The sequence below is a fragment of the Grampus griseus genome (genome assembly GCF_964374135.1).
Source record: "Grampus griseus genome assembly, chromosome: 5".
Classification (NCBI taxonomy): Eukaryota; Metazoa; Chordata; class Mammalia; order Artiodactyla; family Delphinidae; genus Grampus; species Grampus griseus.
Window position 1 is genome coordinate 26,980,025 of NC_138998.1, and position 25,293 is coordinate 27,005,317.

General features: G+C 49.8%; 1 protein-coding gene across 2 annotated transcripts in view; it reads right to left on the reverse strand.

Annotated features, from left to right (window-relative positions):
- CLSTN2 (calsyntenin 2) overlaps positions 1–24,397 on the reverse strand; it is a gene marked incomplete at both ends in the record, with an annotated part of 638,376 nt that extends 613,979 nt beyond the window's left edge. The window contains one exon of one of the 2 annotated variants that reach the window (XM_082654156.1): positions 24,274–24,397. In XM_082654156.1, coding sequence (XP_082510282.1) covers positions 24,274–24,382 — 109 coding nt within the window. The remainder of the gene's footprint in view (positions 1–24,273) is intronic. The other variant, XM_082654157.1, reaches the window with a different exon arrangement.
- Positions 24,398–25,293: the final 896 nt, after the last annotated feature.

The window sequence follows — 25,293 nt, forward strand, 5'->3', positions numbered from 1 at the left end:
GCGCCCCGGCTAAGCCCTATTTCTGAGCAGCCCCGGCTGCCTCTGCAGTGTGGATCAACAATCAGACACGAGGTCCCCCACTGGCAGGTGGGAGAAACAGCGGCTTTCTCACAGGCAGTGACTCAGCAGGAAAAAAGAAGCAGAAAAACAAGGGAAAGTGCTTGCCTTTGAAGAGTCTGACACATGGGCTCCCGTGGTGATCCTGAGACTGTGGGCCTGAGAATGTTTCCTGTGCTAGCCCAGCCCCCCTAGCTCAGGGTGGGGAGGCTCAACATTAGAAAGGGGGTCCCCGTTCTCCGCAGGCATTCAGATGGCAGCCCATGGAGAACAGGCTGGTCTCGGCGTGTGCCCAACATGGCACGCACTCTCTGCTGACTTCAGCTCCCTCCCTGACATCGTCTGCCCTCTCCAGAACCCTCAGAGTCCCACACTCCAAAGCATCTCATTGAATCAACAAATCATCCATGCCTTTGCCCACTCACCCGGTCAAAAGTTTGTGAGTTACCAGGTACTGGGGAACAGGGATTGAATTAAGAGATGAGCCTTGCCCCTTTCCAGGCCTCACTATCTGGCAGGCAAATCCAGCTTTTCATATTAAAAAAATAAAATAAAAGTAAGGCTCTATTTGAGGTATGCACAGGTTAGAGTCAGGACACAACTGTGGGAGGAGAAATGCAAAATGTCACAGAAAAGTCGCCCATGAAGAGAAAATCCCTCTCCATCTTGGGGATCTGGTATGGAGGTTGTGCCTAGGGAGGAGGTGAGGGCATCCTAGGTCCTTCAGGGGGAGGGAGTGGTCCTGCCTGGAGGGGGAAACACCTGGTTCCTTCCTTATGCTCTAAGTGCCAGACCCAGGCTGGAGATGAGGCTGGAGAGCTGGGCGGCCCCAAGGCACAGAGGGCTGCCTGCTCAGAGCAGTCATCAACCCCCCCATCACCTCCACCAGCCCTGACTCTCCAGCCTACTTCAACGCCCGTGTTGCCCTCCTGCCCAGAATCATCTTTGAATATTTTAATCTGTCAGCTTGTTGGTTTCCCCATCAAAATGTAGATCTTCCTGTTTCTCTCCAATCAACAACATTCACCCAAGACTTCTCTGCTCCAAACAGCCTGCTCAACCAGGAAGAGGCGTTGAAGGTGCAGGGTCAGGGATGAAGCAGACCCAGCCTTGGTGAAATGAACTTTAGGAAGAGCAATATTCTAGCCTGAGTAGTTCCTCAGGCAAAAGGACACTTACCAGCAAAAATAAATTATGGGATTTTTTTTTTTAATTAAGATCTTGAGCTTTTCAGGAAATCTTATTACTGGTGACTGACAATGGGCATTGTGCTCAGGTTTTTGTCATGTAAACCCCACATCTATCCAGCAGCCGTAACCTGTCAGAGCCATTCACATTCTTTGGAGGGTGCCTTTTCTGTTTGCTTCATGATTATTGCTTTTAACCTGAAAACGGGAGAAAAAAGAGAGCCTGTTCCGAATGGGACATCCCTTCAGTAGACCTTCTGTGTTTCAATTTCAAAATCAATACTTCAACAATAAACGAGAAAAAAATTTCCTTTGGAGACTAGGCTATGAACAACTATGCCTTCCCTGCTCTCAATCTACCGGGACCCAGCTGGTGGGGCTCACAAGACAGAGAATCGCCAGGCTGGACCCATGGAGGTGATGGCGGCCTCTCGACCCGGCCCCGGTGCTATTTTCTGAGGGACTCCCAAGCACACAGGAGGAGAATGTAAGAGGAGAAGACACACTCTTGCCCTCAGTGAGTACAGAATGGAGTCAGGGAAAAGGATGAATGCACAATAAATAGAGAACAAAATATGGAAAGGTGTCACCAAATAGGAAGCTGCCTACCAGAGCGATAGTAAGAGCACAGACTCAGAAGTCACAGATCCGGCTTCAAGTCCCAACATCATCACTTATGGACTTACTAAGAGCACTCGGAGACTTCTTCAACTATAAAGTGGGGAAGTTATCCGACCTAGGCACAGAGCCCCTGTGAGGGTGAGCTGACGGGTGTAAAGTCTCTAGAACAGGGGTAACTATGCTCAAGGTCCGACCATCTCCTCATCACCCCCTTCCCTCCAGCCTTTGGGTCGCACCTCCTATGGGGACCCATCTTCCCTCCAGAGGTCCCACTGTGCATGCTGCCCCCTCATAGCATGTGCTCCCTGCCTGCTACCCAGGAAATGAGTGTCCTCCATTCTTTCTCTCTTGGGGCATGAGAGAGTAGAGACCACTCTGGCTAAGGCCAAGGTCAAGGACATAGTCAAGGAGAAAATGCAAGCCATCATCCAATGAGAGAAAGCCCTGAGGTGAGCAGGATCTGCTTCCAGATGACTTAGGAGAGGATGCAGCTGGGTCCACAAGAGGCGGTGCAGCTTCTAATCTGTGTCCTGGTAAGAAGCACGACTATCCTTCATGCAGGCAGGAAGCTGAATCATATGCAGCCGCTGGTCAGTAGCCCCAGCTGAGCCCAATCCTTGAGTCATCCAGGCCCAGGCACCAGACACAGGAGTGAAGAAACCTCCAGATGACCCCAACCAATTCCTGATCATTCAAGACCGCAGGCATCACGGAGCAGAGACAAGCTATCCTCCCCACCCCACCCCCATTTAAATTCCCAAGCCACAGGATCTATGAGCATAAATTGGGATTAACATACACACACTACTATATAGAAAATAGATAATCAACAAGGACCTACTGTATAGCACAGGGAACTCTACTCAATATTCTGTAATAATCTATATGGGAAAAGAATCTGAAAAAGAATGGAGATATATATATATAAGATATATATAAGACATATATATATGTAACTGAGATATATATATATAACTGATTCACTTTACTGTATACCATTGTACAATATTGTAAATCAACTATACTCCAATAAAAAATATTTTTTAAAAACGTTGCTGCTTTACATGGATTAGTTGGGGAGTAGTTTGCTACCTAGCTGTAGATCACCAGAATACCAGCCTCTGCTATGCCCAGTGGTTTACATCCTAGGCCTTACTTTATCTTTCCAACAGCATCTTGAGGTAGGATTTCATATACCCATCGTAGAGCCGAGAAATCTAACTCTCAGAGAAGTTATGCAACTTTTCCAAGACCCCATGTCTTCTAAGTTGCCTAATCTGGACCCCTACACTGAATCAGCATTCACACACCATTCACACACCAGGCATCAGTCAGCCACCTAGAATTAAAAGAACTTTTTAAATAAATCAGGGGTTGTCCTCAGTACCTGAAATCACCTATTTACATATATTTTATATGCTGAGAAGAGTCACCTCTGAAATAAAGTCATTTGGCTGTCAGAAACATAAAAAATACCAAATCACATCCACTTGAGCTGGGCCATGTGACTGAAGCTAAGCGGACGGACTAATTCCCGTCAACCCGCTCAACCGGCAGTGGCTCAGGGCACTAAGTCTCTCAGAGAAAGGGCCGAATTTGTATCAATCAGATTTTTTCACTGCCTTACCTGAAATGACAGAATGACCACAGTCATTCAGACTCATGGGCAAACCAGGATGGGTGGAGGGGAGAGATTTTCTGTTCTGCCGGCTGTTCCACGTCAGTGAAGGAAGCCTTGCAGACAGAGTTACCGCTTTGCAAATTCACTTATAGGCGCTCTGGGAAAATGCTGAAAATAGACACTCGAGAAATCTGGCTGCGATCAGAGGCACCAGATGTTGCCCCAGATGTGTGGATGATGTGTGCTGCAGGCATCAGCCTAATTCACCTCATTTCCCCTGGGGGGCTGGGCACCCACCCTAGCCCAGATCTTGGGGAAGGAGCTGGGGCAACCTTGCCCTCAAGGGGCCTTCAGAATCCTGGGCCCCAAGGAACAGCTGCCCATCCCCCCCAGGCCCAGGGAATTTGGGCCGCAGAGCCCTGCACAGAGCTCGCTGCAGGGAGACCTCCTCACCCCAGGTGGGAGTGAAGGCCAGGCTAAGTGCCACACAGGAACGCCCCAATTCAGTGAAGGGGGACACCAGTAAGGAGTAGCAGTCCTCCAAACGCCCTACGAGACCTCACAGCCGCCAAGTGAGTCTGACTAAATGTTCAATGGAATCCCAGCATTGAGATCCTGAAGTGCTCTCTATAAAATACCTTCTCTTGGGCTTCCCTGGTGGCGCAGTGGTTGAGAGTCCGCCTGCCGATGCAGGGGACACGGGTTCGTGCCCCGGTCCGGGAAGATCCCACATGCCGCGGAGCGGCTGGGCCCGTGAGCCATGGCCGCTGAGCCTGCGCGTCCGGAGCCTGTGCTCCGCAACGGGAGAGGCCACAACAGTGAGAGGCCCGCGTACCGCAACAAAAAAAAAAGAAAAACCTTCTCTTGTCTGCCCCTCTATCTGTTTGGGTTCCTTCAGGAGCAGGCTCCACCTGAGACAAGGATTTGACTGCAGGTGGTTTATCTGGAGGCGATCTCAGGAAAGATCAGTGGGGGAGGGGAGAAATGACTCAGGAACAAAGGGTGGAAACTGGGCAAGTGGAGCCCAGACCACGTGGGAACCCCTGGAGGACCACGTGAAAGGCTGTGATGTTCTCCCACCTCAGTGACAACAGAGCAGGGGTATTGATCCACCAACTCCTGTCAGTCACGGGTGGAGGACCATTCCTGGGGGTGTTAATTCCCTGGGACTTCTGACCTGGCCCGCACACAGGCAGAGAGGGGTCTCACGGCCAGAGACAGCACACAGGCAAACGGGACCTAGTGCTGGAAGTTGGGCCTGAATCTATGAAAATGGCAGGAGCAGAGGGAACGTGGGCAAGGCACCCTCGATGGCCACACAAATCCCCTCCTCACACATACCCTTGAGGCTGCTGACTAGTCTCTATCCAACCTGCATCTTATTAAGTCTGTTGACAATGTACACTGGAGAAGGGGTCAAGACCTGCTGTAAGGCCAGCCGGGAGTTCACAGCCCCACTGGGGCAGAGGCCCCTAATTCTAAGCCACTGGTAGCAGGCTTCACCGAACTCAACAGCTGTTCTATTCCTCCAGCCCAGCTGGATGAGGTGGGTGGGGAAAAGACCGGGCCTGCCCCACCCTAGACTGACTGTGGGTAGAAGCGAGGGCCACCGCAGACCTGGTTTTGTGACCAGTCTCTGATGTAGGGAGGTCTGGTCCTGAGCCTCCTGGCAAAGCAAACAAACAACAACAATTAAAAAAACAAAGAGTAAATAGGCATGAGGGATCTTATCGGAGTCATAGAGATGTTTTAAAACTGATTGACGATGGTTGAGCCATTTGGTAAATTTATTTTAAAAATCATTGAAATGTACACTCGAAATAGGTGACATATAAAGTTTGCTTCCACTGGTTACAAAAATAAATTTATTTTTAAAAAATTTTAAAAATAAAAACCCACATTACTCCACAAAACCATTGCATCCTAGGACTGCCTGAGTGTAACCCCGACCTTATTCGCTGCCTACGAGTGGCATATCGGGTTCTTGATATAATCCATTTAGGGCATTTGCTTCCTTGGAGAGTAAGCTAATGCTGAAATGAGAAACAAATGTCGAGAAGGTCTGAATCATCCTGAAACACCCAAGAGATACTAGAACACCATGCCCTAGACATTGGTTTTACTCCCCAGATTTTGTTAGAAGTACTTTTGTCTGGCTGGCAGAGCTATTTCATACAACCTCAGGCTTTTCCTGCCATGATTTTGCTTTTCCCAAGTTCAACCTTTTCAGGTGACTCAGGATGTAAATTCCCCCACGAAGTTAAAAAAGATTCCACTTTCTAAAGAATCCCTGAGGAACCAATGTAGGCAGAAAAAAAAACAAAGCAGTCTTGGAGAAGGAAGCATGTTAGTAAGTTAAGTTGGAAGAGTGCGTGTGAGAACGCTCCCTTCCCAGCTGGGTCTGGGAGGGAGCTTGCAGGGAAAACACTTTTAAATGCACCGCCCATCGTCCATTATAATTGAAAATATGGTGATGCATAGGAGATGATGTTGGTTTTAGAATCAGAATGTCAACCAGGTCTTCTCATTTCAGAAATACACATATCCCTTAGTGCCCTGAAGTTACCGTTGGGCTGAAATTTTTATAAACTCAACTCCCAGTCAAATATTACAGAACTACCAAATGTCACTGAACTCCTTATTAAGGGGATATACCATTTCCCATTAAATCAAAATATTAAAATGCACTTTCATCTCAGAGTTACTGAAACTCTCTTTGGCAATTCAGCCTCTCTCTTAGGAGCACCTTAAAGCTCATGTGAAGGAAGGGGGGGGAAATAAACAGACACCTAGGGATTAATAACAAAATAAAACCCCTCAGCCCTCTAAATTATCAATGAGAACACTAAGGAAGAATTTTCCATCCAAGAAAACAATGTTTTATCTCTGAAATATCAGTATGGACCATAATAAATACTCTAGCCAGTTTGTTAGCATTTAATCCATCTGGATATAAACAGGAAAAGCTGTTATTTTTGCCCCCTATGGTGCTATCAAGCTCCTGCCTCCTACTGGATGGCAACTGCCTTAAAGAGACTCCAGCCCAATTCAACAGCTTTTCAGTCATTTACTAAGACTCAACCCAACTCATTTTTAAACTCCTATCTGATCCACAAAGCTTCTGCTCCCCCACAAAAGGCAAGGTATTCCTAAGTCTCCTGATGGAGGGGTCGAGTGTGGTCTGCTCTCTCCTCCACCCCTCCACCCTACTCTTCTGCTTGTGGGGAAGAGAAGCAGAAGGGAAAGGGGAAGACATGTCTCTATACTTAAAGCAAAGAATGTTCTCCCAAATACGTGGTATTCAGTGCTACAGATGAAAGAGGGAGCCCATGACTAAGCTTTTTCGTTGATGGGAAAGTTACTTTACATTAACCATCCCGGAAGGATATATACTCTAGAAATGGCCCCCAGAATCATCAGCCTCAGAGGTCCAAGGTCCTGAGCCATCTAGATTCCCAGGTCCCAACCTGTCTCACCCCCAGCATGTCACCTACTCCCAGCCTGACTCCATCTTAGGCAAAGTAGCAGTCCTCCCTTCCGCTGGTCTATCCCCTTAAATGATGCTCCAGCACTTGGTTGACGGGCTCAGTGCGGTCTTCCAACATGCCCCCTGGGAAGGTTTTATTCTTCAGAAGGTCTTCTCGTGAAACGGGACAACCTCTTTCAGGTGTCCACCAGCTAGTGGCATTTTCCCCTTTGCTCCAAAAGTTCCCCAGAAAGACTACAGCTCCAGAAGTTGTCTACCCTTTAAGGCAATTTCACCTGCAAGTACATGTGGCATCCAGCTTTGGTACATCTTAGAAGCAGGAACTTAGGAGTCAGTGTGTGTGTGTGTGCGTGCGTGCGTGCGTGCGTGCGTGTGTGTGTGTGTGTGTGTGTGTGTGTGTGTGTGTGTGTGTGTGTGTGTTGGGGCATATCCTCCAGGCACCTCTCGGCCTGGACATCCCCCAGCACACCATCTAGAACTCCACGGTTCTCTTCCTTGTACTAATGCACTGGAATGAGTCAGCTAAATATTCTTCGCGTAGCTTTAATAAACCCCAAGTTTCTCAGGAATACACCCATCCTATGAATTAAGGCCAGAGGATACTTTTCTCTCGTTCACAGTTTCACCAGAAGTATGTCACCATTTCTTAACATCACATCACACCCATGATAAACCATGATTTTTTTTTTTTTTTTTTTTTTTTTTTGGCGGTACGTGGGCCTCTCACTGCTGTGGCCTCTCCCATTGCGGAGCACAGGCTCCGGACGCGCAGGCTCAGCGGCCATGGCTCACGGGCCCAGCCGCTCTGCGGCATGTGGGATCTTCCCAGACCGGGGCACAAACCCGTGTCCCCTGCATCGGCAGGCGGACTCTCAACCACTACGCCACCAGGGAAACCCAATCATGATATTTGACTTGCCAATACCACGCACCTGGAGCCATCTGCGTTTGCAGCTGTGGCATTCACAGCAAACATCTAATTCGCTACTCCTCTAGTTTAGATGGGCACAAGCATTACACACTATTTTATGATACATTATTTTCCTTTTAGTTTCTTTATATTTCAGTTAAGGCATTATACTGATTTGTTAAATTATGTATGCAAGCAAGCAGTAATATCAGCACATTTCATTTCAGGATAATAATGGGAGGACTACAAAATATTTGTTGTAAAAAGGGGCCATTGGTTCTGAAGCAATGCAAACCAGTGGTCTGCCTTCATAATCCTTTCTGCTTATTTCCCTGTTATGCACCCTGAGCCTTTAGTCAGACCCAGTTGGGTCCAAGCTCTAGCCTTAATATCTAGAGGGAGAAGCTGTTCCCACTTGAGCCAGAGTTACGGGAAGGCGGCAGCTCAGTCCTGTCCAGGCCCCGGCCCCAGCAGCATAATCGACACAAAAACTCCTGCCCCAAGGAGAAGGGGGGCTTCAGGGTCAGAGTCGGGGCTGTTAGCCACCCGCCCCATACAGCCCTGCAGAGCCACATCTCCAGGGAGCACCCCCAGGAGCTTCCCCTACCAGCACCAACCTCCAAAGTCCTGGATTTGGGTTGGATGGGGACGGTGGTGATTCCCTGTGCACAGTGTCAAAGCTCGAATGCTTAGAACTGAAGCAGCATATCCTTAAATCTAGAAGTAAATGTTTGGACTTTGAAGGATTCCCACTTGCTCTTTTTTTTTTTTTCTAGCTATGGGGGTAGCACTCCACGGGCCTCATCACATGGGGCCATCTCACTCTAACTGATGGCAAAGCTTTTCCAACTAAAACCCTTATCCTGGCCTCTCCATACACATGCATCTGATGTCACCAACTGCAAATCGCTTTTAATGGCCTGTCTGGAAAAGGAGGCGTGCTTAATACATGTAGGACTTCTACAGTCTGTGGCTTGAGAGGATGCTGACAGGAGCCAGGAGTAACCACTGAGAGACATGGAGGGCACGCTGGGCAGAGTGTAAGACCCGCAGCAGCCGATGGTTACAACTTAATTCTCATCGGCGCAGTGACAGAAGATGTTCTCCCAGATAGGTGGTATTCAGTGTTACAGATTAAAGAGGGAGCTCATGGCTAAGCTTCTGCATTGATGGGAAAGTTGCTTTACATTAATTATCCCAGAAGCACATACACTCTGGAAATGGCCCCCAGAATCATCAGCCTCAGAGGTCCAAGGCTCTGAGCCATCTAGCTTCCCAGTCCCCAGTGTGTCTCACCTCCAGCACGTCACCTGCCCCCAGCCTGGCTCTATCTCGCCATCCTTGAACGCACCAGCTCATGCCAACGATAGCCAGCACCCAGCCCACGATGCTAACCTTCCTAACCAAATCCTCCTTCTCCACCAGCCTTACGCGGGTGGGCTTGCACTGGAAAGATGGGCACTGGGGACCCAGGGGGATGAAGGAGAAAGATAAATCAAGAGGAACTCCACGCCAGCCCTCCATCCCCACAAGGCAACGAGCTGAGTTCTAGGGAACTCCAGACATCACTCACCCACCTACCCTGTGCTAGACCACACATGCCTGGGGGCACAGGGTGAGGACGTCACAGACACTGACCTCAGGGATAAGGCAGTTTAGTGAGGAACAGGCAGGTGGGCAGGTAGGCAAGCTGGTAAGTGCCACCGTGGAGGTCTGTATGGGAGCTGTGTAATCGAGGTGGGGGAAGAATACTCCCAGGGGATGCCCAGGGATGGATCCCAGAAGACGCACCAGGCTGCCAGACAAGGCAAAGGCAGATGGGGCAAGGGTGGGGTGTGCATCGGCACAGAGACACAAGAAGACCCATGAGGCAGGGAACTGGGCTCTTTCTGCGGGTCAGGCTGAAGCGTGAGGACAACATATGGAGAGAAGATTCGCTCATTCACTCCTCAGCCACCGTGCAGGTGCTGGGCTCTGCTCACACGAGCTCACCTTCTAGCCCAGGAACAGCTGGGCACCCACTAAGGGCCTTTTGGGATAAGCCAAGGAAAGTGGATTTTATCCTGAAAGTGATGAAGTGACAGGGAGGGATTCTGAGCAGGGGGTGGTGGACTGGGTGTGTGTGTTTGAAAGAACTGCCAAGGGCTGCGTAGAAGTGGATTAAAGAGGAACCGGTCCATGAGCTGCAGGGATAGAGAAGTACAGTCAGGCAAGGAGAATCCAAGTTACCAAGTGCTCTCTGAGCAGTGAGGCCCCTGCCTCTTCACCCCGCACCCGCCCCCATCCCTATCCTGAGCTGGCTGCAGTAGAAAGACAAGAGTCAGGGATATAGATAGCGCCTGCCACAAGACGCAAGGACCAGAGACAAGAACAGCTCAGGACACTGAAAAACACTGAGAACACCAGACGAGAAAGATCGGTGCTCTACAGACTGCTGAGCCAGGTGTGCTGGCCGCTGCTCAGGAGAAACCCTGCCCTGCCTTTAAGCAGATGCAACCGAGCTAGAGAACCAGGTGAGTCCTTGTGACTAATGAAGGGGAGACACTGGGCTTGATGCCCGTATCCAGGCAGTGCTCCTGTGGTTGGATCTGAGCACACCCCCAGTCTGCACACCTGAGGCTTTTACATCACAATGGATGGGCAACCCCTCCCTTGTCTCTTGGGGTGCCTTCTTAGGTGTGCAGGAGGGATAGCTGGGGATTGGCAAGGCTCAAGGTCCCTGGAAATCGAGGCTGCCTTGGTACTGGGGAGAGAGGATGTCCAAGTGCACGTCTTCACCCACGGCCAGAGAAGCCACCCACACCAACTACCAGGCTATCTCCATGCCAGGACCCACGAGTGAAAAGACATCAAGACCCACCAGAGTTGGCAGTCAGCATGGGCAGGAGCCCAGCTTTTTAAGACCTGTAGCCACCACTGCCAGCTTTCAGATGACAGAAGGTGTCACATAGACTCATCCCGGGAGGGCTTCCACAATTTGAGCACAGGAGCTAAATCACCCTAATGTGGTTTGAGCACCATGACAGAGACCTATCTGCCTCACACGTCCCCCACCCCCTCCAGAGAGCCTGCCACGCTGCCCCAAACGCCACCAGTGTGCGAATGCGTAACCCTAGGGGTTGAGCAGTGTCCTCTCTTTCTAATGCGCACATCGCCAAGTGAGATCCTGCATCATGTCCCGTTGCCTTAGCTTATGTCAGAGCGTTTCCTCTCTGATAAGATGATGTAAGGAGAGCGTTAGGTCACCACGTCTAGTAGACTTGAGACAGGGGCAGGGGCAGCTCCAAATCTCCTCTACCAGAGCCCATTTGGTTGGAAGTATGAACCACATGACTTGTTTGGAAGCTGTGGCTGCATAGTGAACCCTCTGTCTTTAGTTAAAGGTTAGGTGGTTCTGATCCACAGAGGTAGCAAAGTTTTCTAAAGATGCTTCTAGTCACATTTCCCATTGGATGCAGAAAACAAATTGTAAGATTAGGAGGATGATGATTCTCATGATTATTGGTAGTAATTTAAGAAGTGGGTGGGCTTCTCTGGTGGCGCAGTGGTTGAGAGTCTGCCTGCCGATGCAGGGGACGCGGGTTCATGCCCCGGTCCGGGAAGGTCCCACATGCTGCGGAGCGGCTGGGCCAGTGAGCCATGGCCGCTGAGCCTGCGCGTCCGGAGCCTGTGCTCCGCAACGGGAAAGGCCGCAACAGTGAGAGGCCCGCGTACCGCAAAAAAAAAAAAAAGAAGAAGAAGTGGTTTCCAGGGAGCAGCCAAACACTACCTCCAAAAGCAGACCTTGGTACCACCAAGGTCTTGCAGAGCGAGATCCTGGAGGGACTTAGGGAGTAGGAAGAGATATGGCAGGAGGGGAAGGAGCGGATGAGAAGGGTGCTGAAGATGACCCGGCAATTCCGTCAGCCCTCCCCTCCTCCCTCGTGGGCTCTGAGACAAGAGGTGGGACACGTCTGAAAGCAAAACTCCAGGAAAACTCCGTCTTCAAGCAAAGATTCTTGGCTGGTCTCTGACTCGAGTTCCTCCAAGTAAGAGGGCTGCAATTTAAGGACTGGAAGGTTGGGGGGGAGGGGAGGCAGGGGGGTTTTCAAGAGGGAAAAGATACAAGTGCAGTTAAAAAAAAAAAAGGTGCTTTATTTGTGACCTCTAGTTAAAAGAAGAATAAATCACTAAAAAGACTTAAATATAATTTTAAAATTAATACACAGGATAAGCCATCTTGATATTTCTCATGATGGCGCCATAAAGCCAAAATAATTAGTTTGCTTTCGGAAAAAAACATAAACAACAAAAAGAAAGTGAAATCTAGATCTTGAAAGTGAAATTCTTTTTAACTCTGATTATAAATTATCTCAGCCTCCTTCCCTGCTCCAAATGACCACACACCCTCCTACAAACAAACAAAAACACACAAGAGAAGAAGAAATGAAGAGGGAGGGAGGAAGGAAGGAAGGAAGGAAACTTAAAATACCATAAACTGCGAATTCAATATTTTCTCTCATTCCCTAGCATTTCTGCGAGTTTCCTGAGTCATGGCCTGTCTTAGTTCTTGACTCTACATCCAGATTCTTCATCCCTTCCGTACGAGGTCTGGAGGAGAGAATCTGGAGCATTTTGCAGCAGACAAGTATGCCAAGAAGTGCTGGCAGAGCAGAATGAGCTGAGATTCTAGGACTGGGTGGGGTTCAACTGTCCCTGCATGAGGACCAGAGTACGTGATTTTCCAACTCCAGAAGCAGGGAGAAGAATCCCCGACACTCCAACTTTGTTCTCCTACATTCTCTTTCATGTCTAACCATTAGTGATGTGCTAGCTCCAGGGCAGACCGTTATCTGAGACACACAGCATTTCAATGGGTTTTTGGAATAAAGTGAAAATCTGCCCCTAGGAAAGCACTTGTGGGTTTGAGAACTTAAAGGAACAGAAAGAGTTGGAAATATAAATATTCAGAACCTCAAACCACCAAACACACCCAAACACACAGTCAATCAAGCTAGGGAAATGCTTATAGTCTCCTCCCCTGATTCTTCATAGGCTTTTATAATGCGAGCCCTGCTTCCTCTCCCCGCTGTGCAATCTCCAGTAGGCAACGACAGTAAGTCCTGCAAGTAGGCAGAGCCCCCATAGGAGAGGAGTGGTCCCAGTGACCAGCTGCTACAGAAGACCCAGGTACTCGCTCAGGAAAGTTTCTTTGAGGAGCAGGCTTTCAGCTAGATGCAGAGGGACTCCTCCTCTCTCACTCTCCATCCCAGCAGGTAAAGAGACAGAGGTCTTGGCCCCCAACTCAGGCGGGCCTGAGTAAAGACCCCCAGCTGAAGAGGTTAAGCCCATTCCCATCTCCCTGTCCCTCCTCCTTTCTTCTCCCAATAGCCTCCCAAGGTCTTGTTCACCACAGCCCAACCTCAGCACCCAGATATATGATCAAGGGTAGGGATGTAAAAAGGAGCAGCAGCTGGCCCAAGGGAAGATGACCTTTGGATGCCCCAGTGGGGCACTAAGTTCCCATCACCCACACCCACTTGGGGCTGCCCTGTCCACAGCCAGACCCACTGTTGCTGGGGTGTATTTTGTGAAAGAAGGCAGAGCATTTGGCCTGAGCACCCAGCACAAGCATCTCTGGCTTCAGGTACTAAGTGATGGGCTAATTGTTTCCTGACAGCACGAGACAGCCTGAATACCACCCATGTTCTCCAGCTCCAGAAGCCCAGCATAAACGGTACTGCTGAAGAGGAAATCATAAATCTTAAGACCAGGATTTCAGTATTTTTGAAGGGTTTCATTTCTCCTCCCTTCCAACTTTGATATATGTACTTACTTAACAAGGGTCTGGTGAGGGTTCATCGAATTAATATATGTAAAGTGCTTGGAGTTTGAAGAGAATATGCAATATAAATGCAAGTGTCGCTAAAAAGGTTAATCTAATTTACATCTAACACTTTCAGTTCATGGTGTTAATGAACTATATCCTTTTAGAGCGTGATTAATTTATTGAAATGTGATCACTTTTCCTAGTGCTATATATGGGTCAGCTTCTCCTCTTATTGTATCTAACTTTACAGAAGAATTCGGCATTTTATAAACTAAAATAATAAATCAAATACCCGGTAATGGTTATATTTCATTAATTACAAGGAGACATGCATTAGATTAACATTTATCTGTTTTAATTAATTTGCTGAGATGCAGTTATCCATGCAAATTGGAAAATGACACATCAACTTGACATCATATTAACAGTTTTGACTGGTTCTTCCCTGAAAATGTATGGGCCTGCAACTGCTGGACCCCTTGCATAACCATGGTGAACGCCCGCCGTGTACCATATGCAGAATGTACATTAAAGAATTAGGAAGGGCCTTACCGCTAAATTCAGACTTCTCCTGAAAATATCATTAATTAAATTGGTAAGACAGTATAAAGACGGAAAGATGTAGGGTTTTGTTTGGAGGGCTGGAGTCCTGAAGTCTCAAAACCAATCTCTTAAATCTGATCACCTTATTTTCTTAAGCACTTTATCCTTCCAAAGGGTATTCAGAGCCACTTGCACGTGGATACTCAGAACTTTCTTGAATAGAGGAGGGCGGTGCCCTCCTGTCCTTTCTGCACAGGGAAAAGCAGACCCCAGAGGGCTGCGTGATGTGCCCTGAGCCTCACACAGATCAGTGGATCCAAGTCACGTGACTTGGAGTCACTGCCTTCTCCACAGGTGATTTCCTCGTCAGGCTTCTTTGAAGACTGCAGATTTGTTTAACTATATAATACGACACACATCACGGAAATGCAAAGTGGCAGAAATCACAAAAATGATGTGCTGTGTGTTTTGTTTTGTTTTTTTCTATCGGCAAAACTTAAGTCAAATTTCAGCCAATTAAGCATTTTTAGAAGCTACGAGTGGCATTTACAGCCTTTCTCAGTGAGAATTCCAGCGGCATCTGCTGGACTTGACTCCCTTACACATCTTGGTGTGGTTAGAGTTCACTCAACTCATCTGCAGAACTGAGTGTTTTCAACCTTTACAAAGTGAATGCTGTCATTGGTTTGGAAGGAGAATCAGTTAACTAAAGGGGAGAGGCCTGATGACTAGTTCCTACCAGTGACCAAAGGCAGGGAGTAGCCCTGACCGGGGGAAGTGTGCATGGGCAGAGTCCTCAGGGACTTGCAGCCAGTGTGGGTGGCATCACCCCGGCATATCGTCACTCCCTCAACACTCAGCATTCACTCTGGACCTCAGACTGTGCTGGGCACCAGTCACACAGAGGTGACCAGGATGCTTCCCCCTCGAGGGGGTCACAGTCTGCCTGGAGAGGCAGGGAGGCGATAGGCACTGTGATGGGGGAAACCAGAGGTGGTGAAATAAAGAGGGTCAAGGCCCCCACCCAGGAGCAGCCCTGCAACCCATGTCAAGAAATGAAGCATTCCCTGGGGAACTGTCAGCAATAGGGGTTGGCAGGGGCACTTCTCAACCTTGGCTGGGCATCACAAACATCTGAGAGCTTTAAACTAAACCCCAAGTCCTAGATCAATGACACCAGCATCTCCGCAGGGGTGTTCCAGGCACCTTTGTTATTTTGAAACTCTCAAGTGGTTCCACTGTGCATCTAGGCTTGAGAGTCACTAACCCAACAGATAAGGGGGTAGTCTCTGAAAGTAGACTTTGTCCATTCAAATCCCAGCTCTGCTGTAGTAGCAGTAGTAGTTGGGTGAACTAGGTAAGTAGCTTAACCTTCCTGGCCTCAGTTTCCTCACCTGTAAAATGGGGATAATAAGAGCACACATCTGATTGAGTGGAGGACTGAATGAGTATTAATACCTATAAAGCACTCAGAACAGAGCCCAGCACGCAGTAAGCTCTTGAAAGAAGATAGTATTTACTACCTGGAAACTGCTGGAAAGTTCACTGAGAGAAGAGAAGCCCAGATGAGAAGTGAGGGGAGAAACCATCAACGGACTTTTATGTGAGGCTGGAGAGTTTGGATCTATCTTGAGAGGACTGTGGCTTGTCTTCAGGGGTGAGGCTCTCTGTGTATCCTAGCTTCAGAGGAGGCTTGGGTTGCAAGAGCATAGGCAGAAGATCTCTGTAGACACTCGGTCCAGGCCTTTGCTCTATGAATGCCTGAGCTCCTTGAAGGGGTGATGGTAGGCATAGGAGAGGTAGAAGGTGGGAGAAGGGCTGGTTTCCTCTAGGATGGGAACTGGTGGCCTGTTCCATCTCCTATCCCCAAGCACCCCCTGGGGCATTGGCAATGAAATGTAATAGGAGAATTGGACTTCAGGTGCTGGAACCCCAGTGGCAGCAAAGATTCTGCTGCCCATGGAAGTAGAGAGTCAGCCGGGGACATCAAGAGGTCAGGCTGTTCAGACAATGAGCATCACAAGGGTAACCTCGGAGGGATGGAACCTTGAGGCAATTCCAAGAGTGTTACATTATTCTCAAAACCCCGGGACCTTAACAGACTGCAGCAGGGATGGTGAAGGATGGAATTCATGATGATTGGGATGGCACTCCTACAGGCCTGGTGGGACCGGGGTTGATGTGACCCATCCTGGCAACAGGGTGATGGATGGGATGAGGAGGGGGTGCTTTCATTCCCAAGAGATGCTAAATAAGGCAGTAGCAACGGGCATGGAGGGGAGTGGGAAGGTTCTAGGTCTTTATGGGTAGAATCAACTGGACGTGGTGATGGATGGGTGTGATGGAAGAGGACAGATGAGGATGCTGGAGGACTCCAGGGCTCTGGCTTGGGTGAGTGTGCAGATCTTGTACCTTTGATCCAAACAGAGGCCACAGAGTAAGCAGCAGCTTCGTGGAGGGAAGATGAGAGGCTGGGTTGGCACACACATGGGGCTGGTGGTACCCCAGGGCATCCTAGAGGGGCCAGACATGGAGCAAGCCTCTGAGCAGGGCTTAAGGTGAGCTAGGAGAAGAGTTGGTCAGGGCCATCTCCGGAGGACTGATGTAAGCAAAGGACACTGAGCTGGGGACAAGCAAAGTCCTGAGAAGGTACTGGAAACAAGTGCCTGAGGATTAGAAAACCACTAAGAAGTGGGAGAAGTGGCCTTCGGGTGACATCATTCAAGATATCACCTGGCTTCCTGGTGCTGGGTTGCAACCAACTGCAATTAGTCTGACCACTTGGTCTGATTCCTGGCTCTGCGGCTACATGCCCTGTGGTGTTCACTTACCAATCTGTAAAATGGGTATTTGTGAAAAAGACAATTGACATATATAAAATCCTGCCACAACAGCAGAAGGAAAGTCAGCCTTATGAGCAGTCATGTCACCTTCTATTTCATCTATGCCATCTCTCTCCCCTCTTGCCACACTCGCCTTTCAGCAACCCCTCCTCATTCTCCCCAGAGTCCAGGCTTCAAGTACATCTAACATACTTGAAAGTGTCTGTGGTAGCTTTTCTTAACCCTGCCTGCTTAAAAAAAAAAGAGTCAGAGGAGGGCCACGTTTAACCCAAATGAACAACTGCTGGGAGGTCTTCCTGATTCAGGAGACCCCTCCAATGGACCATGCAATGCAGACAGCTGCCTTCTCTACTTGAGGCCAAGCATGACGGGAGGGGAGGAAGGCTTCCAGCTGCCGGGGCGAGAAGAGAAAGATGATGTTCGCTCCTGAAGGGGAAGTCAATCAGAGAGTGAAGCTAGCTTCCAGAGAAACTGATTCTTTCAGCAATTTTGAAGACCCAAATGTTCCTGAACTGCCTCAGAATGTTCCAGGGCAGCAGAGCCTCTCTGGCCTCACTCAGAGCCTTCCTCGGGCTGAAAACACATCACTCTGCTAGGTAAGCCTGTGTGATACGGGAAATCCATGTCTGCCACACTGTTCTGGGTTCAAATCTCAGTTCTACTGTTTCTAAGCTGTGGGACCTTGGGCAAGTTACTTCCCTTCTCTGGGCCTCAGTTTCCTCCTCTGTAAAGATGGGATAGTAATTCTACCTGCATCATTGGTAGATCAAACCAACTGGGGTTAAGATGAAACCAACTGACATATATAAAGTGCTTAAAATAGTGCCTGGCACACGGTATGCATTCACTCTTTTATTAACCTGATAAATCTGTATGCAGAAATATATCTGTCCAGGGTTGGGCTCCCTCCTTACTCCTGCCTGCGTACCAACGTGGGTTTTCTTACCTTGCATCTACCTGTCCTGCCCACCTCCTATCTGCTGACCAAATGCCTACTCGCCCATCAAGACCTCTTTCATTTTCTCTGTTAATCTTTGCTGGCTTCTCCTATGCTTGCCAATTTCTTCCTTTCCTACAAAACTTTTTCCAGGTGTTTCATGCACAGCCTAGAGTCTACCCTTTTCCCAGAAGCTACCAAGTTCTCCAATAGTTTGTGTCATGTGTGATGTTTGCCCTAGAGAGAGCTCTTTGATATCTGATATTTGTTTTAGCTTTTCAATCCGCTCATAGAGAATAACAGGAGACTGAGACATAGCTCTTGGCTGAAACAGCTAAAAGTGAGGCCCAGTGCATGTTTGGGTTGGCCTCACTCTCACCCCAAGCATCCTCCTCCAACCACTGCTGCCTCCTGTCTTCTGTCTATTGCTCCCCCAAAGCTGACAGCATGATTGGTATGGATGAATTTTGTGTCCTCCCAAAATTCACATGTTGAAACTCTACCCTCAGTGTGATAGTATTAGGAGACAGGGCCTTTTGGAGACCCTCTCCTTACAACCCAAATCCCAGCATATTAGGATTAGAAGAGATCATGAGGGTGGGGTCCTCATGAATGGGATTAGTGTCCTTGCGAGAGTCGTTAGAGAGCCTGCTTCCTCTCTCTGCATTCCACACAGAAGGACACGGTAAGAAGTCAGCAGTCTGCAACCCAGAAGAAAACTCTCACCAGAACATAATCATTCTTGGACTTCCTTCCTTCAGAACTGTAGAAATCAATTTCTGTTGTTTCTAAGCCACCTGATCTATGTTATTTTTGCTACAGAAGCCCCAGCTGATTAAGATGGCGAACTTCTGTCCTGTTCAGTGCCAGTGTCTTCAGCTCAGCGTGCTTCCCCCATCTCAGTCCTCTCATGATTCATCTGCAAACCCACCATTCCAATTTCCACAGGGTCCAATTAGTGGTGGGCTAGATAATAAATAATAAAATAATAATCTGTCTCAAGCTGTCATTTGGCTATCACAATGTCAATTACCCCCTTCCACATAAACATGCATCATCACAGAGGTTGCCAGTGTCTTAAACAAACAAACAAAAAAGAGTGCTTCTCTGCATTCTGAGACAGCAAGGCTGGAAGGAAAGTGTTTGCTGGTCAGGGGACTTCTCTTTACAACCCAAATCACACCAGTAAAGCTCTTCCTTCAGAGACCAGAATCGCACACCTTCGGCAGTGGCACATAGAGATGTTTATTTATTTAGATAACACACATTGCTGAGTCCTCCCTCAGAGCTGGCCCTGCGTTAAGTGCCAGGGCTTTTGAGATGAATGAGACAAGACATGGGTCCCAGCCTCAAAGGCATTCATAGACTAGTGAAAGAGGCAGGTGTTTTCACAATTCAAGCCAAATGTCTATGTGTGCATGTATTTATATATGACTATGTCCACACATATGCACGTGTGGAGAGAGACAGAGACAGAGAGAACAGAGTTTGAACGGAGGGAAGATATGTATGAAGCTACTGAACTGCCAAGAGGTCAGTCAGAAAGGGAGAATGTCACCAAGTCTCAGATGCTAGAACCCAGTGTTTAAATGATCAGTAATTACAGTAATTACAGTCACTGTGTATTTAATGCTGTTTACATGCCATGAACTGTGCTAAGTGATTTCTAAACACTATCCTGACAACCACTTGGCAAGGTAGATCTTTGTATCCCCATTTTATAGATAAGGAAACTGAGGTTCAAAGGGATTCACTGATTTGTCCAAGATTATCTTACTGGGAAGCAGTAGGGCCAGGATTGGAACCCAGGTTTCTCTTGCTATGAAGCCCAAATTTTCCTTCCTACAGGACAGGAGAAAACATCCAAAATCTCTGTGTCATTAAACAATAGCACTGCAACTGCAGACAGGTGGATTCACCAAGCCACTCACTACTGACTGCTCGGCTCACATCCGGAGGCCAGGCAGTGGGGTGGACTTGGAGACCAGGACAGGGAGGGAGAATCAGGACAAGATTCCAGCCCTCAGAGCTCACAGGGCAGTGCTGGAGCCAGACAAGGAGCACAGGTACACCAGAGGGAGAGCCATATCCCAGGGGGCCAGCCAGGGGGACCAGTCAGAGAAGGCTCCTAGGAGAAACCATGCCCAGGCCTGGCTGTGTCTTGAGTCACAGAAGGCATTAGGCTGAGGAAGGTGACTGTCTAGCTTGAAGACATGGTCCAAAGGGTCCAGGGCAGGAATGAGCACATCCTGGTCCAGGAACCACAGGTGCTTTGGGATGAGTGCAGGTCAGAGTGCACCCTCTGATGCAATGCTGAGGACATTTTGTCGTTTGTGCTTCAGTTGTTGGGGAAATAACTGCTACACCCCCAGGAGACACATGCTACTTTCCAAGAGATGATATAGGACAATTCACCATAAAAAGTCCACACCACCTTCGCCCCCATGGGAGGTTCTGCGTGTGCACTTTGGAATACGCAAGGATGGCTTTTGAATCTGTAAGAGAGAGGATGAGGCTGCTGCTTGAAGCTAGAACACAGGTTTCCATGGCTGAGAACAAGGCCCACTCCATTTATCTCCCAACAGGGCCCTTGAAACAGCAGCCCTGGACTCTCCTCCTGTGTATGCAGGGCCACAGGGGCTCTTGGGGATCTCAGAGATACAGTCAGCTTCCCTGTGGTCACTAGATCTGCCTTTAAATCCAATGGGGAGAATATGCGATGAACAGTCAAGGGGCACTGGCCATGGTGAGCCTTCGCATTCTCACCCCAGTGTCACATCCTCCCCTGATTGTCCTGGCAAGTCACTTGCCCTCTTTCAGACTTAGTTTCTTCCTCTGTGAAATGGGCTACCAAAACCAGCCCTGCATTTGTAAAAATGAGAGACAGCCCAGTTAAACGGATTAGCGCAGTGCCTGTAACACACTAAGGAGAAGTTCCACAAACTGCAGTTACTACAATTATACAACTACTGCTACGATTCCGCTCTGTCTCCTCCCCTCCCTATTACCAAATGCTGTGCTTGCAAGCCCTCTTCCTATCTCTATCTCCCTTGTCTGCGTCCCCATCGCATGGTACTATACTTGGCACAAACTCAGCCTGCTGTCATTCTCCTAAAGTTTTCACATAAAAATCTTGTCTCCAGTCAGATCAAAGCTCTCAAAGCAAGGCAGTAGTGAGATGGGAATGGTTGGGGGGGGGGTGATCTTATATTTGCTAAGAATCCTCCAGGGCACTGAGCCAGGCTCTGGGCACACAGGTGGGCACTACATCAGTTATTGCTGATGGTCTCTACTCAAGCATCGTCCTGAACAACCAATACCTGGATGTTGAGGACTGAAAAGCGTTTGTGTACCAGATCCCTGAGACCTGAGACCACTGGTGCATCACCAAATTTGGCACAAATCTTAAGAGGTTATTTTGTATTGCCTTTTCTTCCCTGGATAAGACATGCCTTTCTCTGCTCCAGAGGCTCCTTGGGTCCACAATGCCTTCCCAAGCTTTGCTCATGAGACATATGCATAGGATCTGGTCTTTTCAAAGCATCCAGGAAGTGTTTGTCTTTTTTGAATAATCAAGATACAGGAAAGAAAAGGAAGGGCTTATAATAGCTGCCTGGCCACTGTATTATTTCTGACGTCAGGAATATGTTTGTACTCAAAGTGCAGCGATTCTGCGAAAACCCCAAACAGTTCTCAGGGATTAGCTGCTCGATTCCCTACAGGAAGAAGCAAGAAACACAAAGGCAGAACAAGCTGAGTGCCACAAACACGACATCGTACACGAGCCCAAGCCGGGAGGACATACTTCCAGACAGTTGTCCAGAGGGTGCATTCAGGTCTGCCACACAGCTTGATGCCCCACGCCCATTTTTCCTCTGTGAATGAATTCAGAAATTGTATGGGAAAAGAAAGCTATTTTTTTGTTCAGTCTTCTTCATAGGTCTTCCTGACTTTTCTCCTTTTTAGTGATGGGGATAATAATGACATGAACCTTAGAAAAGGCAGAGTCAGTGGTGGGACACATCATATATGAAGCATACCTTCAGTATCTCAAATGTTCTTTAAATTATATAAAATTTAGAGACATAAAATGCACGTGCATTGTAATAAGGAGAGTCAGCCCTGTAAATCCCAGCTAAAGTGTCATAGCAAATGTCTCTGTTTTGATCGAATATTACACATTTGTCTTTAAAAAAGAAATGAAAAGAAAAATGTAGCTAACGGCGCCCTTTGCAGCCCCCCAGTGGTTGGAAAGAGAAAGAGGAAAGAAGGCGGGGGAGACAGCAACTCTAGCTCCGCAGGACCAATCAACTTTTTACTCCGGAAAGACAAATGGCTTATTTTCAACATGAAATGAATATGTTCTAAGTGGAGAAGATGCAAGGTGTTGGTTAAAATGCACATAATTATTCACATATGCGTGAATCACTGAGAGCCTGGATTTTTTTTTTTTTTCTTTTCAATCTTTCTCTTTTATCTCTACCAAGTTTTCCATTTTGACCTGGGAACTAGGCGATGCATAAGCATACCAGGTCTTCCTCCCAAACAAGTTTTTTTCCCTTCCTTCACTTGCTGTGAGCCCCCCTGTATGTAAACATCGGCTTAAACATACGCCATTTGCTCCGCTACAAAGTGACGAAAAAAATCGAAAACATGTAATCTGCCTATTTAACAAAGTGTCTATATTGGGGAAGGAGAGCAAACGATTTGGTCGTTCTTTGTTTTTTATTCTTGCTTTCACCAAAACAAGCGTCTCTCTGAATGATCAACGACTCCTTTACCCATTCCTTTACCTTTCCTTTACCACATGTTTGAGACATTTTCATAATCAGTTTTCGTCTTCCCCCCAAAAAAACTACCTCTCAAGGATGGGGGTGGGGTAGGAATTGATGAAAAGGAACAGGATGCCTGCTTATAAAATAATGTTACAAAAAACGATGCCACCAAACTAAAAGATTACAGCATAAACAGAAACTCTCCTATTCTCAACCGTCTCACTCTCAAGTTGCGGGAGAGGCATTCCCGAGGTCCTGAGGAGGCGAACTGGCTGCCTCGCGCTCTCCCCACCCTCCAAGGGTAATTAAACGTAGAATACATTCCCTCCTGAGCCACAGGTAAGCTACAGTTCAAAGCCAGTTTGCAAATCAGGTTGCCGCTAATACGGAGCCTCTTTATCTACAAGAGCAAACTCCTCCGTCCTCTGAGGATTTTCAGTGACCACGTTCCTTCCCGTACTGGTTGCCGGGCAAATCTGGCCACAGCCTTTAAACCAATCGTACGCCCTTCTATCCTAGTCAAAACGCAGAGAATCAACAAGTTACCACCAAGCCGGGCACTCCAGCCCAGAACTGCCACCGCCTCTCCTGCGCCCATCGCTACCCAAGCCCGCTCTGCTCCTCCCTTGCCTCTCCCACCACCGTCCAGCAAGCACGTGACCTTCCGTTTCAGTTCGCCCTCCAGACGCCCCCACCCCGGCGCTCCTCCCCGCGCTCCCAGGCAGCAAATTCCGCGGCTCGCCAGCCTACAGTCTCCCGACCGCGCCAGGCGTTCACCAGGATCTTGCTTCCTCCGGGGCGGGAGAAGCGGGGAGGTCAAGAACTCCAAGCCAATAGGGTTGCGGGGAGGGAGGTCACCGGATTCCGCGCCTCTGTGCTCGGGTGCCCAAGCACAGTCGGAGAGGCCATGGGGAAGGGTCACATCCCGCACTTCTTCCGGACTCCGCGGCCCACCCGGAGGGCGCGCGTTCCCAGGGGAGCCAGAGCCGCCCTGGGGGATCCTGAAGCCAGCCAGGGAGGCCTTCCCCGGAGCCCACAAGTTTCCACCCCATCCCCGAGCTGGGAAACGAGCTCTGCTCCCTCCTTTGACGGCGCCGCCACTGATTCCTCCCTCAGGGCTGGAGCAGACAACTGCCTGTCCGCGCCGTGCCAGCGCCCTGCTCCCGCCGCTCCCGGGCCGGAGCCCGCCACTCGGCCACTACACCCCCACTCCGACGCAGAAAGCCCACAGAGTTGTCCGGACTCCCCAGACCTGGCCTTCCCCTGGGTCCCTAGAACCTGCCCAGGGGTTGGGCCGGCGTCCGCAGGTGGAATCTCTCTGGTCCAGGGCGCTGGGCGCTCACTTTGGTCATCCCGGGCGCACGGAGGCCGGGGAAGCTGCGGCAAGGGAGGGTGTGCAAATCCAGCGGGGTCCCCGCCGCTTGCACCCTCAAGCCCGCCCTGCTTCCCTCCTCGGAGACGAAGAAACTTCCCCAGCACCCACCTTTAGAGGCGAGAAGGCGGCGCCGCCGGCTGCCCCCGCCGCCGCCGCTGCCGCTCCCCACGCCCAGCACCAGCAGGAGCGGTACCCAGCACAGCCTCCCAGTCACCATCCTCGCCGCCGCCGCCGCCTACGAGCTGCCGCTGCCGCCGCCGCCGCCGCCGCCTACTGCCCTCGCCGGCTCTCGCCTTCCGGTGTCCGCCGGGCCTCGGGCCGCCTTGCCCTGCCGCTGTGTGCGCTTCGGGCGCCGCCGCGCTCGGCCTCCGGTGCCCGCCGCCGCGCCGCTAGCTCGCCCTCAGCAGCCGCGCTCACTGGCGCGGACCCCGAGCAGCTCCGGCGCTCACCCCAGGACGGCCCGTGACGTCACGGAGGGAGGGAGGTGGCTCCTGCATATTCATGAGACGCGGACACCGGCCGCGGCTCCTAGGCTCGCGGCTCCGCGCCCTCGCCCCCCAACTTTCCTCCACCGTCCTCGAGCTCCGGGGCGCTCCTCCTCCAGGTAGGACTCGGCTCCCAGAGGACCGGGTGGGCGGCTGCGGGGAGCCCTCCGGCCTCGCGCCCTCGCTCCGGCTCTCAAATAACTGCCTCGTGGGAGGGCTGGCTCCCTCAGAAGTGGTCCCCGGGAGACTGAGCGTCGCCTGCGAGGGCTCAGCGCACCGTGCCCCGCCACGCCCTTGGAGCTGACATCCGTGCGGAGGGGCGGGCGGGCGGGCGTTGCTGCAGGTCCTGCCCTTGGCCGGGTCTCCGGACGTTCTGTGCCGCCTGGTCTGGGGAGGGCGCCAGGCACACGCTAGAGCTGGAAAGCGCGAGTGCTGCTCTGAGTTGCCAAGACGGGTACATCACCGCGGACCCGGAGGGCAATGGCCGCACTCCGCACCATCTTGGAGAGGCAGGAACAGCCACGGCTCTCGGAGGCTGATGGACCAGATCACAAAAGCCAACGTGGGCCGCTGGGCCTGACGAGGCTGCAGTGGGACAGACACCTCCCTGCGGTATGGTACCCAGGCAAGAAGTTACCACCTT